The 13,969-nt window shown below is 40.4% G+C and overlaps 2 protein-coding genes across 11 annotated transcripts in view; one reads left to right on the top strand and one right to left on the bottom strand.

Moving 5' to 3' along the window:
• Positions 1-357: 357 nt before the first annotated feature.
• depdc1 (DEP domain containing 1) lies at positions 358-8,931 on the bottom strand. Of its 2 annotated transcripts, XM_021604012.3 has the most exons (12): positions 8,725-8,931; positions 6,882-7,147; positions 5,598-5,742; positions 5,388-5,506; positions 5,171-5,301; positions 5,034-5,081; positions 4,753-4,890; positions 3,157-4,164; positions 2,514-2,686; positions 2,244-2,420; positions 1,663-1,851; positions 358-1,455 (listed from the first exon to the last, which is right to left on the bottom strand). In XM_021604012.3, the coding sequence occupies exons 1-12, from the start codon at positions 8,773-8,775 to the stop codon at positions 1,312-1,314; spliced, it is 2,589 nt and encodes an 862-aa protein (XP_021459687.3). In that variant the 5' UTR covers positions 8,776-8,931; the 3' UTR covers positions 358-1,311. The 2 variants fall into 2 exon arrangements, with proteins under 2 accessions (XP_021459687.3, XP_021459688.2); XM_021604013.3 differs by lacking the exon at positions 3,157-4,164.
• Positions 8,932-12,466: 3,535 nt separating this feature from the next.
• lrrc7 (leucine rich repeat containing 7) overlaps positions 12,467-13,969 on the top strand; it is a 171,884-nt gene continuing 170,381 nt past the window's right edge. For all 9 annotated transcript variants that reach the window (XM_090235692.1, XM_090235682.1, XM_090235676.1 and 6 more), the window contains exon 1: positions 12,467-12,812. The gene's annotated coding sequence lies outside the window, so the exon portion shown is untranslated. The remainder of the gene's footprint in view (positions 12,813-13,969) is intronic.

Here is a 13,969-nt window from a genome sequence, read left to right as displayed (position 1 = left end):
CAAATGTTTTACAATAATCTGTGTAGGCACCCACACAGAGGGTGTTTGTTGTGCACGTATGATTAACTGGGGGTCTTTTCTTTATCCCGATCTAGAGGGATAAAGGTCAGAATCAGAGGGACATGCAAGTTATCATCTTCAGTTGCAATGAGCTTAGAATTCTAACAGCAGAGCTCTGCCACATTCACCATGTGTAGTGCAAAGATACATGGAATTCTGTGTCAGAGTTAACACTGTCTCTCCCTTCTGGTGCCAGACAGACAGTACAAGGACATGGAGGTAAACAAATCTGATTAAATAAACACCACCCTAGAACACTAATAAAGGCAAGTACATTTGCACAGTTCGTAAAGAGGATTTTGTTTTACAGTTGAACACTTTATTTTCAAGAACGTTGCATAGTAAACAGATGTTTTGCGGGGAAATAACGATACAAGTCAAAGGGTAAACTGATATGTCATTGATGGCTCTTCCTTTGAGGTTAGGTATCCAGCTATAAAGAGGTATTGAGAAAATGCATCTAAATAAGTCCAAAAGTCTCCCTTTTAGGTTTAATACTTCATAAATGGCAGTAAAAATACATTTGTCAAGTATATATATATATATATATATATATATATATGAACCATTATATTGACTAGTCTAAACTACTGTTCGTTTAAAAATGACAGAAAATAGTGCAAAACTTCATTATCCCAAATGGCTGAACATAACTAGCCAGGAAATAAAGAAAAACATCCCACACCAAAAATATACAATAAAGTAGTTTGAGCTCAACTTTGAGAATGTTAATGGAATAAAAATACAGAGAAGTGACAAAACAAACAGAAAAACATGAACAAAGTTCAATTATAAGCATTTCATACAACCCTATGAAAAAAAAAAACTAGGTAGACTAATTTTATTATTAATCTTAACAATAAAACTAATCCCTGAAGGTTTAAATTCCGTACATTGATGTCAATCGGAGTGTATAAATCTGGATCAACTTCAAAATAAAGAAAATAAAGAATCGACTCCCAAATTGTCATTTGCTTACAGCTTATACTCCCATACGAGGGCATCATCAATCCCGAATAAATTATTTGGTGCACTAAAGATACATACTGCAGTATTTAGAAATTACACACACAAAAACATGACTTAACATAAAACATGCATAATTCAACCCTAAAGAGAAATGTTATAGTTGCAGTCTAAATTGTGGTGGTCCCCACAGTAGTTTCCTCCCACCTTCCTACATTTAGCTGCCAGGTCTAGTTTCAAGCAACAAAAATATTCCACACAAACAGTTGCATCCCAATTGTACCTTCAATTTCTAATTCCAAAAGCTTTTGGTTTTTTCATACTTATCAGCATTGGAGGTTTGATCTTTGGTTTATCTTCAAAAAGCTGCGCCTCGCTCGCAGTCGTTGGAAATCGGCGAGCGTAAATGTCTGTATACTGCCTCTGAAACTGATGATACAAAAATGTATTAGCTTGGGGGGGGGGGGGGGGGGGTGTAAATTGTACACAAATGTGCAGTGAGATTACATTTGTACATTTGAGTAATTTAGCAGAGTCTTGAGTGATTTACAGGTGAGTGCATTCATTTTCGTACTGTGTAGTGAGATAAGAGAATATTAAGAAAGTGGTCACACAACATGCCGTCTAACTTGTTACCTGCTTGAGCTTCTTCTTCTTATCCTTTACAGACATGTTCTTGTCTTTGACCAGGCTCTCCAGCAGGTCAGCGATGGCAGCCTGGGACACACTCAGCTTCTGCTCCTCAAACTCCTCGGTACTGATCTGTCTGCAGAAGGAGTAGATGGGCATGGGGGCCTCCACACCACCACTACCTGGGTAGGTTATCTAGAGGAGGAGAGGATAGTCACACTTTCAACACGTTATGGTCTACTTTCTTTAAAGGTAGACTCAGCGATATGACATAGATACATAAAGTAAATAGAATAGTGGGTCAATTTCCACAACTAAGAGCATTGAAGCACAAGGCTAAATTTCGCCGCTGTTTTGGTCCTGTAGCTACCACATTGAAAACAGGGTGAAGGGGACCCCTTGCACATGCACAGATACTGTGTGACCAGGAAATCTTGCATCTTGCTCATCGCAATAGCTAGTGTTGCTCATGGCAACGTCATTTCATTGCGTCTACCTTTAAAATCTATGAAAATTATATTTCATGACAACTCACGTAACCAACTACGGTATATAATAGATACCTTATAAGAGTGACAGTATTATACCTGTACTTTTCTGAGGTATACCAGGTGGTCTCGGACAGCGTTCTGCAGATAGACTGGCACCTGGAGTATCTCCTGGTGGTGATCCATGAGGAAGGAGACCAGTCTGGTGGCCAGAAGCTCATCCAGGTCCACCTCTTCCTCACAGCCCAGCACACAGCGGGAGAACGTATGGACCATCTGGAAACACAATGGGATTGAATAATGGAGTTATGAGGATATGTTCAAATCATCACGCAGAATTGTAAAACCTGTGTTTCTCTCAGCCCTCACCAATGTGCGTGTTCCTATGGCGTCATGGAGCCGAGGCATGTCCACATTCTGACTCATCCGGGAGATCATTCTCATCAGCAGCTGGAGCTTCCTCCGGCTGGCAGGGGGCAGCAACAGGGTGCAGAGCTGCAGAGCCTCAATGGCCACCCGCTCCAACTGAGGCTGGAGGAGACCTTCACATATACACAATCACACGACTGTACACTGGAATGGCATGTATTCAACCCTTGATATGCATCAGATCAAAACAATGCATACACACCACTAGGACTTGAGGCTAATGAAATGCATTCGAGCGGATTAAGCATCTGTGTGATTTCACTTGGAAGATTAAATCAATGTTATATCTTAATGGCAAAAAGCCCTTGCTTCTCTACAGCAAGAACTGCATTAACTATGTTACATTTAAAAACTTGTACACGTCATCATTAAATGTAATTGTATAGGCATAATACTTTAAACAGGGCCGTTTAAAGTTCTGGAAAGTATCCAGATGATTACAATTGAAATGCCTGCAGTGATAACCTTCTCTTAAAGGACAATTAGAGTCTCACCCCATATTAGTGCAAGCCCAATGAGCAATGTTAGGCCAGGTGTTAAGACATGCAAAAGCACAAACACAAGCATGCAGATGTAGGCTTACTTTGCTCGGAACTCAGACGGCGTGCATAAGTGAACACAGAGGGCAGAGCAAAGGTTGGCCTGGACAGGTCCAGAGAGCTCTGACAGCGCCTGCTAACAGAAGGCCCAGCTCTGAGGTCTCGGAGGTCCATGCTGCTGGCCCTCAGGTTAAGCAGACTGGGACCCCTCAGGCCAACAGTGGAGGAGGAGTCTGGCTTCACGGTGATCTCTGCTACAGGGGCGTTAATACTGAAACAGCTGGCAGACATCCCTCTGTGCTCAGCTATATCCAAACCGGTACCAATGCTCCTAGGGCGCTTGGGCTTCTGACTGACTGAGAGGTTGTCCATTGGTAGCGAGATGCCGCTTCTGGCACCCTCGCTTTTGGAGCTGTGAGTGCTACCGTCTACAGACATCATACCTGAACTGGTGTTGCAACTGGGAGTTGCCATGGTGACAAAGACTTGGGGTTCAGAGTAAGGGTAGCTGTCTAAAACAGACAGAGAGTCAGTTTTATTCTGAGGTGGGGTGCTGTACTTGCTGCCACTGTTACTTTTGCAGGACACCAGACTCTCTGTAGACTGGAACAACTTGTGTTGGGTGCATGAGTCAGACTTAGCTGATTCATCCAGGATTCTCTCCAGGGAGCAACTACTGGGTCTTTTGAGCCTAACTGATGAGGCTCCACTGCTCTCTGACCGTACAAGACTCGGAGAGTTGCCTCCCAGGACATCCCCGGAACTGGCCCTTCGGCCTGTCAGACCCATCTGGGGGACCCTCCCGGCACAGCCCGTCTTCAGAGCTGCAAACGTGGACTGGGCCTTTGAACTGAACACCTCTCTCATTGGTGAGTCGCCCTCTTCAAAAGCCTCTTTCCGAATTAAGCTCAACAGCAGACATTCCGTTGATTTGAACAGGTTAACAGCACCTTTCATGTGAGGGTTTTTTGCAGGCTGGGGGTAGCTGGGATCCTCTTGGTTTTTTCGCTTTCCTCTTTGAGTTTTAGGAGCCACAATGTAGCCACATAAAACTAGCAAGAGACCAGACAAAAACAAAAACAACACTTGTGAAGCCAGCAGGACATAAACAAGGGAGTTGGCACATTGTGGGGAAAGGGAATAGCTAATTGGACATACATGAGTTAGTTATAACAAATGTCACAGTCACAGCCACAGAACAGTCGAGTCACATCCTCTGTTAGGAGGGAAATAACAACCAGTTGCAGTTTCATGCTGCTTGTATTGGATCTGGTCAATCTTTGTTCAGTTGCAGAGTGGAGACAAGACAAACTAAATCTTATCAAATAGAGCTCTTATAAAAAAAATTGAAATTTCATATAGAAGGATGAATACTAGTCCAGTAAACTTTAAAACATTTGCCTGAATTCAATAACCACACCTGAGATTTGTCCTCTACTTTAACTTGTAAATAACTGCAAATGTTGATAGCTAAGTTGCAAAAGATGGGGAAATTACATTATAGGTTAATTCAATCCAGGTTTTAGTAACACTTTAGGTTAGAGGGGAACAGGGAAACCCCAAAAATTAAGTTTGTCAAAGCATTTCACCTCATGGTCATTTATGCATTCAATTTTAAAGCTTGCAAAATGCATACATACCCAAGATGTTGACAAACAACTCATAGTACTCAAATGTAAGAAGTGGCTGAGGGAGGCTGTAGAAGTAGTCAGAGACGGTTTTAAACACATCCCTCTCAAACCCAGGATAGGATGGCTGGTTGGAATCATACTTCGGCCCTAGAAAGGGTTCAGTGACATTTTTTAGATGTTGGTCTGAAAACATAGCTCTCCTATTGAGAGCCTAGTCTTGTTTTGTGTGAGGTGAAATCTATTTCTCAATACAATATGCCACTAAAACTGTTGAGTAAAATCTTACTTACAGTTTGCAAGACATTTCATTGCAGACAAGACCCAGTGTGGGAGGTCATCTGTGGAGAAAAGGCTAATAAATGACCATGCATCTTACATTTTGCGTACATTGTGTACAGATATAAATCAGAGAAAGAATAGGCTATACCAGTCTTGTCCTCAAGTGTAACAACCCCATGCTTGTTCACATTGGTCATGTTGTACACAATGTTTTGAGAATTGATGTGTCTTGGATCCAAAACATCCTCAAGCGCAGTCAATCCCAATGTTTTCTGAAGGCTGAAGGAATAAAGAGGCAATGGAATAAGGATCTACTCATTAAAATGAGTAAGAATTATTTAAAACAAATGAAGAGTGAATCTTACTGTGTGAGAGTGATGCCTCTCCAAACATCCTGAATATCTTCCTCTGTTAGTGCTCTGGCCTGAACCACTTCAATCACAGGCTCAGTCTCCATATCTTGTTTTGATGGATCCACATTTTCCTGTGAGAAACAATTTCTCAGTCAATTATGCGGGCAAATCATACCGGGGGCACAATAGGGGAACATTTTCTAAAATATCAACAATACTTACTGTAGTCTCCTTGCCAGGTTTCTTGGAAGTCCTACATTTGAAGAAGCCTTCCTTTTCTTTCATTGAGAAACTCTTCTTTACTGATGCAGGCCCTGACACAGGTGGGCGATAGGGAATTGGTTTCAAAGGAGATGTTGAAGCAAACCTAGGACAGCAAAGGTGAAATACTACAATTATTTCAATGAAACACCCAAAAAGATTACTTAGGCCAGAGATGGTAGAGAAAGCGAGACATCCCACTCCCTCATTCTTTCGGGATGGGATCGCACTGGTCTGCTTATTGCCCCCACCCCACGGAGGGGGTGCCCCAGAGATTGTAGAGAAAGGAGTCATCTCCCTGGCTCAATTTCTGGTGGGCAGGAATAATACACATACGACATGTTTTAACGTGACCACATCCCCGAGTAAGGTACAGCCGTAGGGCACTCCCATGTTAAATTGCCTACTTTAAGCATAAGCCGACAATGTCTATTCTTTTATTGTATCATTCTATAAAAATTGTGGAAATTCTTGGTTGGTCATCTAACATACTTCCATGTCGTCTTAATCAACAAACTACATCATACCTAAAAACACTTTCATTCTAGATGTAAAATTGTTCAATGTGATTTTCTGGATTTTTTTCCCTCATTTTGTCTGTCATAGTTGAAGTGTACCTATGATGAAAATTACAGGCCTCATCTTTTTAAGTGGGAGAACTTGCACAATTGGTGGCTGACTAAATACTTTTTTGCCCCACTGTATAGGCCAGCCAACAAGAAGCAACTCTTTCAAATAACTACAGGTAGGCAAAAAGTGGAAGTAGTTACGCGACTAGCGAATTAGAGCGAGACTAACTTCTCACTAGCCAGACAGCTAACCAACGGGCGAAAAAACTAGGTGTTAACAAACAATGACAAATATAATGTGACATCTTTTCTGTAAGTGTTAACAGGTCGGGTAGCAAATTAGAGTTGAAGAATAAGTATCATGCAAATAATTTGTTGTGATAGCCAAGTATGTTAATATCGACAAGACTGAAAACATTATTATTTTTTTTTTTTTTAAGTGTCAGTTTGCTTAGGATGATGCCAAAGTTAGGCTAATTACATGGGAGTAACCTACCCGGAGGCGTGGTCACCTTAAGCCACACCTTTGCAGAGTGTCTATAAATAGACCAAATCCAGCTATGTTCACAGGAGAGAGGGAATGCCCATTTATATGCTGGCTTTGGTCTACATTTTTTACAATGGTAAACAAACAGCCTGATTGAACTATTTATCCACCATCTAGGATTTAGGATACCTGTAGAGATGGCTGTTGTCTTCCAAATCTTCTGAACCCCATCTGCCCTTCACATCCTCGATCACATGATTTTTGAGGAACTTCTTCAGCAGTTGGATAGTCTGTTGTCTGGTGACATCTGGTCCAAAATTACTATTGTACCTGAGCAGTTCGTGTAGCCAGTCGACAGCTGCTATGGCAGTAAAACAGTTCCCATATACTCTGAAGTGTTGACGATGTTTCCGCAGAGGCATCCCTGCCTTGAATAGCTTTGTGACTTCATTCCACTGCAAATTAAATTGTACTTACAAATTAAATTGTACTTACTCTACCGGCTGTCTGAGGTTTGTCCAATTTTGTATTCAGATTTCAATATATAAAAAGTTTATTTTTCCTCCACCCTCCCCCGATTCAGAATATCCCATTTTTATTGTCATGGCATGCGTGGTTCAATAGCTACTGACGAGCAAAAACCGAATATCTTATGTTAAACTGACTTTACCTTGGTGCCAAACCATATACATACCACCTCTCTAAAAAGTATTTCATAAGTAAATTGTCTCAAATTTCGAGCCGCTGAAGTACAAACCCCACAAACAACCTGTAGAGTATGTTACAATTGTATTGAATTCAACATTCTTACTCTTACTAAGGAACATTTACACGATTTCACACAAATGTTTTCAGAATGTATATGAACTGTATCACAGCCGGACTAGTTTTACGCCAGTGTTTGTAAACAAAATAACACTTCATAGAACTATAAATGTAACACTATATAGACAAAAAAAAAATGTTAAACGATCAATTTGGTATAATAGATAGTCTTTGCATCCATTGCTCTCAAACTCTAGGCTGTGAACGTTTAGAAACGTCAATCACCGCTTGAGATTTTGGATTTCGAAACATATCTTTCAGCAGAAATAAATAATAATTCAAATAAAACAGATACACTTACTGTAGCAGTTTTGCACACTTCCATACAGCTATGGGTGACTCCATCCAACAAAACTACCCTCCTGCTACACTTCCAGAATTACGCATACACACAGGTGGTGGCCCCGTCTTCCACAAGTGCTGTAACATTTAGATATGGCCATGTGGGACTTCTATTTTCATGATTTATCGCCGAAATTGAAGTTATGGTCCTAGCTTCCAAAACCATACCTAGTGTTAATTTTCTGATTGTTAAGAGCCCCAGCGTTCAAATTTCCCCCATACAGAAGGACACCTTCATCCAATGACTCGTAACGTTATGTGTAATGGAACTGAGAGTCGTGATCAAGGGCTACCATAGTTGTCTATTCATTTGAGAGTGGTTACAATTCTCCAGCACCATCTCTCATATTTCTACCGAAACAGGGGCGGGGAGTGTTTCAACTACTAATTGCTGATGTGATATCATCCTGACGTCAAATCAGAATAGGAAAACGATCAGGGATTCGTCAAATCAGAATATGAAAACGATCAGGGATTTGTCACTAACTAGCTAATCCTCGCTAACATATTGCTGGCCTAAAATATGTAAGGCTGTCCGACTCTGGAAAAAGCAACACCGATAACAGACAGCGTTACATTGTGAGTGATCTGCACAGTTCTAGCCAGTTTGCAGCATAGCTAACGTTAGCCAGTCAGACAGCCAACCAACCCACCAAAGTTGCAACATACTAACGTTAGCTAACTAGTCAGCCTATTTGCCCAAATTACAGCATTACAGCATAGGTAACTAGGTTGCCCAATTTACACCATAACTAGTTCGCTCGTTTGCCCAAGTTGCAGCATTGCTAGCATCGTAACACTAGTTAACGGTTTAACGTTCGCTAGCTAACTTCACAACAAGAACAAGTGTACAAGAAAAGCTTACCAGTTTTGTCGCCCTATAAGGCCCAGGAGTGACAATATGAGAACTCATCATATTGACGCTAGAATCAACGTGCAAACAACCCAAATTATTGTAGTTTGTTGGTTATCGGTGCCACATTGTCGATGCAGCGACCAGTGGCATTCCACACTGTTTAAAATTACGAGCTTTCTTCTGGAGGCAGCTGATTGGACTACATCTTTGTCATGTGACTATTCATAAGGCTGGTGGACAAACGACACAAACGAGTACCGTGAGATCAAAACAAATAGGCGATACTTTTGGCGAGACTCATTAATGATTACGCAAACTCAGGCAACAATCTATGTCATTTTTATCAGAGATTGTCAAAATGATATCATATAGCAGTGAATTCTGAGAAGGATAACTTTTGAGTGAAACATTGAATGTAGACTGCCACCTGGTGCATGCAGTATGACCCCCAAACAAACAGAGCAGTACGGAGTTTTTAGTTTTCTAAACGGTCTACAACAAATATGTTCATTAAACGCTAGTGACTAAATTGTGCAAATGGTCCTAAATATTGAAATGAAAATGAAAACTCCAGGATTGAAAGAGGGAAGAAAATTTGTTTTTTGGGGGAAGCTGACAGAAGGAAGCAAACTAGTGTGGTTTCTGCTCAGATCTTCAGAGGAGGAGGATGCAGCTTCAGTACACACAGTCCCTCCTGCTGAGCTCTGCAGGACAGGAAGCTCTAAAATTATCATCTCATCACCAAGGGCCTCCACTGTCCAGGGTTACTGCCTGCCCCGGGCCCATTGTTCCACACACTCATTCATCCCATTAATCCATCCGGAGGATGAACCTACTCCACAGAATAGTAGATGCTGGTTCCCGTAGACAAGTCCTCCCTTATTCACCAACATTAATATTATTCCATAACTTAAACCTGGAGTCTAATCATATTCAGCTATACTTAATTATTGATGTACCTTTCCTCAGGACATGGGAAAGGTAGTAACACAGCAGAGAACTGTCGTGTGGGAATAACAACTTAATCACGTGTATAAAACCACATAATCTCCTTCCCCCTGTGTAATATCAGGATAACAATTTGTAATTTGGGTATTTTGATAAGGGTTTCTTATAGCATGGATCTTTGTAAAACCTTCAAAAAACAATATGATGATGGCTAACGGTGAGGAGGGTGAGTTTGACAGATGGGTGTGAAAACAGAGCAAGTGGCTCTACTTTGTATAATAAAAGGCCTGGGTGTTTTGAATTACAGTGGGACACAGCTGGATAGCAACACTCACTGTCTGTAAATCATCTAATAAGGGCCTCTCCTTTTGTTTCTTTGAGAAGGTTCCTGAACTTTGCTTCCACAATGTTCCAATGACGAATAAACCAATGCATATACTGTTTATTTTTTTTAAATACAGCTAGCACAGAGGAAACAGTGATATTAAATGGACATGGTTTTCAAATCAAATACAATTTTATTGGTCACATACACGTGTTTAGCAGATGTTATTGCGGGTGTAGTGAAATACTTGTGTTTCTAGCTCCGACAATGCAGTAAAATCTAACAAGTAATGTCTAACAATACACACAATACACACAAATCTAAAGTAATGGAATGGAATTAAGAATATATGAGTATTTGGACGAGCAATGTCAGAGCGGTATAGACTTAGATACAGTAGAATGTAATACAGTATATACATATGAGATGAGTAATGCAAAATATGTAAACATTATTAAAGTGACTTGTGTTCCATTATTAAAGTGACCAGTGATTTAAAGTCTATGTATATAGGGCAACAGACTCTAATGTGCTACTGATGGCTATTTATCAGTCTGATGGCCTTGAGATAGAAGCTGTTTTTTAGTCTCTCAGTCCCAGCTTTGATGCACCTGTACTGACCTCGCCTTCTGGATGATAGCGGGGTGAAAAGGCCGTCGCTCGGGTGGTTGTTGTCATTGATTAACTTTTTTTTTGTTGCCTTCCTGTGACATCGGGTGTTGTAGGTGTCCTGGAGTGCAGGTTGTTTGCCTCCGGTGAGGCGTTGGGCAGACCACACCACCCTCTGGAGAGCCCTGCAGTTACGGGTAGTGCAGTTGCCATATCAGGTGGTGATATAGCCCGATAGGATGCTCTTAATTGGGTGTCTGTAAACGTTTGTGAGGGTTTTAGGTGCCAAGCCATTTTTTTTCAGCCTCCTGAGGTTGAAGAGGCTCTGTTCTGCCTTCTTCATCACACTGTCTGTGTGGGTGTACCATTTCAGTTTGTCAGTAGCCTCTTAACACCTCCTGCAATGTGTTATCCAATTAGGCAATGCTGTGACACAAAATATGAAAAGTTAAAGGAGGGAGGTTAGATACACATGATGAAAAGGTTTAGGGTAGTGCTTTAGATTTGCTAATGTCAGGACTGATTGTAAGAAACGATCGAAAATGAATAGACGGGTGTTGCATTGTCCAACAGTAATAGGAAAACAAAAACACTAAACTGGTTCCTGTGTCTTTTACACATGCACCTCAAATCTCAAATCTTTGAAGACTTGCACAAGGAGCAGTAATACACAAGTATATGATACAGTAGTTCATGTTTTGACTTTGATTGAATAGCATGTATCTAATGAGTACACCATGCATGCATCTCTCTTCTAAAGGTGCAACATTGAAAAGTAAGTTAGTAACCATCAATTATTTGGTATATAAGTAACAATTCATATTCAGAGGTTCTTGAAATATTCCAAATTCTGAGTTCATAGAAACATTTCAAACCGGCTTGGAGTCAAGGACTAAAGACCATCAGCTGTTAACAGTTTTTATCACATTGCTTCTCCACTTACCACATATCAGTCTGTTGCTAAGCAACTGTAAAATAAAACAGTAAACCTCCGAAGTCAGATAACCTCCTACCAATCACCCTCCACTTCATATTCACAGCATAGATATGGGCCTTTCGATTATTACATAGGAGAGGGACGATTTGGAGGGGAGTGATTATGATGCCATTTTTCACAAGGGACATGCAATTCTATTCAGAAGAAATGTCTTTATAGATTTTTGAAGGCCACATTCTTGATGGAATTCTCTGAATAAAAGTTCTATCAGTTCCTTCATGTGACATAGGTCTAGTCTTTGTTCTTCGATGAGATTCTTCCAGGCCTACTGATCCCATGCTTGTGGATTATGAAATGAGGTTGTGTTATTTTATAGTATGACACTATGTGAACATTTATTTTTTATTAGACTTATGTTTCAGGGCTTCTGTACTGTTGGTCTGTCACATGGGGATACCTGGGTTGGGTCTGGAATAGCCTATCTTTATTCAGTGTATTCTTGACAATACCATTTTAACACTGTAATAATACCCATGTAAGTACAGTGTAATTACAAATTATGTGCACATTTCGGACTGTAATAAACTCACATCATTGATTATATTGTTTTGTGTAAATCATATGCATAACATCTTTAAATGTGTAATTACACAAACAGTTCGATTACTGTTGTAGGTACACAGGCTAAAGGCCTCGATAGATATAATACAAATATATTTTTCCCAACTCCTTGAGGTGATAAAAAAAAAATGTATTGCTCAGAAAAGGTCTGCATCATTGAGGATAGATGTCATCATAAATAGGGAATGTAACCATCTGTATCAACAGCCTGCACCCTGTGAGTTCACAATCTGGCTTCCAGTTTATGAACATCGGCGCAGTTATGTTAAAATGTATGTCAATCAAACATATGAGCCAATCCGCGTTGCGTAGGGGTGGGCGCTCCAATTGCCAATGAACCTGTTTGATTGACATTGTAAGTCTGTAGCGCAGCGCATGCTGTGCCCATCGCAGCAAGTGTTATAAAAGGCTGCTATTATATGCAAGCGAAATATCTAAGTAGATAAATGATTGAGAAATCAAAACACCATTCGAGGAAGTAGCTATACCACATACCTACATTTACTCTGACCGTCACCACCCCGAAAGGGAGAATTTGTGCAAGTTTAATTAAGAACGTGACAAATTCGTAAACTAGAGGATTTGACCGAGGGAAAACGACTGCATTTGTTGTGACCTTGTGAAGGTTTAATCAAAATGTACGACCTGCTCAATACGGTAGGTAATTTTTTAAAACACAAGTGTTATGCATGTGCATGTTCTTTATGCTGCGCAGGAGGCTCGTTACATCATGTAAACTGTACGGGTCCAGTGAGTGCTATAACCTACTGTATCTGCATTGTGGCGGAGAAACTACGCCTACCGAATTAGGCAAAAACGTATATGCAGGTAAACCCTTGTATTTACTAAAGTGAGTATCTTGGCTCTGTTTTTTTTTTTTTTCAATATTTACTGTAACATATAGGCTACTACTGTATACAAGGATGCCACTACTCAGCCTGGTTTCATATACTAGACGTAACAAAGTAAACGAAAATCTGGGACGCAAAAAAATAGTATGATATGATGTTTGGTATGGTTATATAAGACAGATGGTTACTTAAGGCAAAAACGAAAGTAGGGTGGTTGGTTGGGGTGGATGGGCGGGCGTCGTTTGCAAATTCGTAACATGTAATACGAATTGTACACTGAACAAAAATATAAACGCAGGATATAAAGTGCTGGTACCATGTTTCATGAGCTGAAATAAAAGATCCCAGAAATTTTCCATATGCATATTTCTCTCAAATTTTGTTCACAAATTTGTTTATATCCCTGTTAGTGAGCATTTTATCCTTTGTCAATATAATCCATCCATCTGACAGGTGTGGCATATCAAGAAGCTGATTAAACAGCATGATCATTACACAGGTGCACCTTGTGTTGGGGACAATAAAAGGCCACTCTAAAATGTGCAGTTTTGTAACCCAACATAATGCCACCGATGTATCAAGTTTTGAGGGAGCGTGCAATTGGCATGCTGACTGCAGGAATGTCCACCAGAGCTGTTGCCAGAGAATTGAATGTTGGAGGAGTATTTCTGTCTGTAATAAAGCCCTTTTGTGGGGAAAAACTCAATCTGATTGGCTGGGCTTGGTTCCCAAGTGGGTGGGTCTATGCCTTTCCAGGCCCACCGATGGCTGCACCCCTGTCCAGTCATGTGAAATCCATAGATTAGGGCCTAATTAATTTATTTCAATTGACTAATTTCCTTATATGAACTGTAACTCAACAAAATCTAAGAAATTACTGCATGTTGCATTTATATTTTGTTCAGTTTAATTTGTAACATATCATACGAAATGCGGGATGGACATCCACAAATTAATTCATAT

The sequence above is a fragment of the Oncorhynchus mykiss genome, chromosome 5 (genome assembly GCF_057628025.1).
Source record: "Oncorhynchus mykiss isolate SJ-2025 chromosome 5, ASM5762802v1, whole genome shotgun sequence".
NCBI lineage: Eukaryota > Metazoa > Chordata > Actinopteri > Salmoniformes > Salmonidae > Oncorhynchus > Oncorhynchus mykiss.
This window is presented reverse-complemented; position numbering and strand designations above follow the sequence as displayed.

Bases quoted from the DNA above. Each gene is read 5' to 3' on its own strand.
- depdc1 (XM_021604012.3), bottom strand. From the start codon at position 8,775: ATGATGAGTTCTCATATTGTCACTCCTGGGCCTTATAGGGCGACAAAA. The intron at 5,743-6,881 runs GTATCCTAAATC...TTGCTGTCCTAG, and splicing joins GACAACAGCCATCTCTACAG to GTTTGCTTCAACATCTCCTT. The intron at 2,687-3,156 runs GTAAGCCTACAT...GTATATGTGAAG, and splicing joins CCGTCTGAGTTCCGAGCAAA to GTCTCCTCCAGCCTCAGTTG.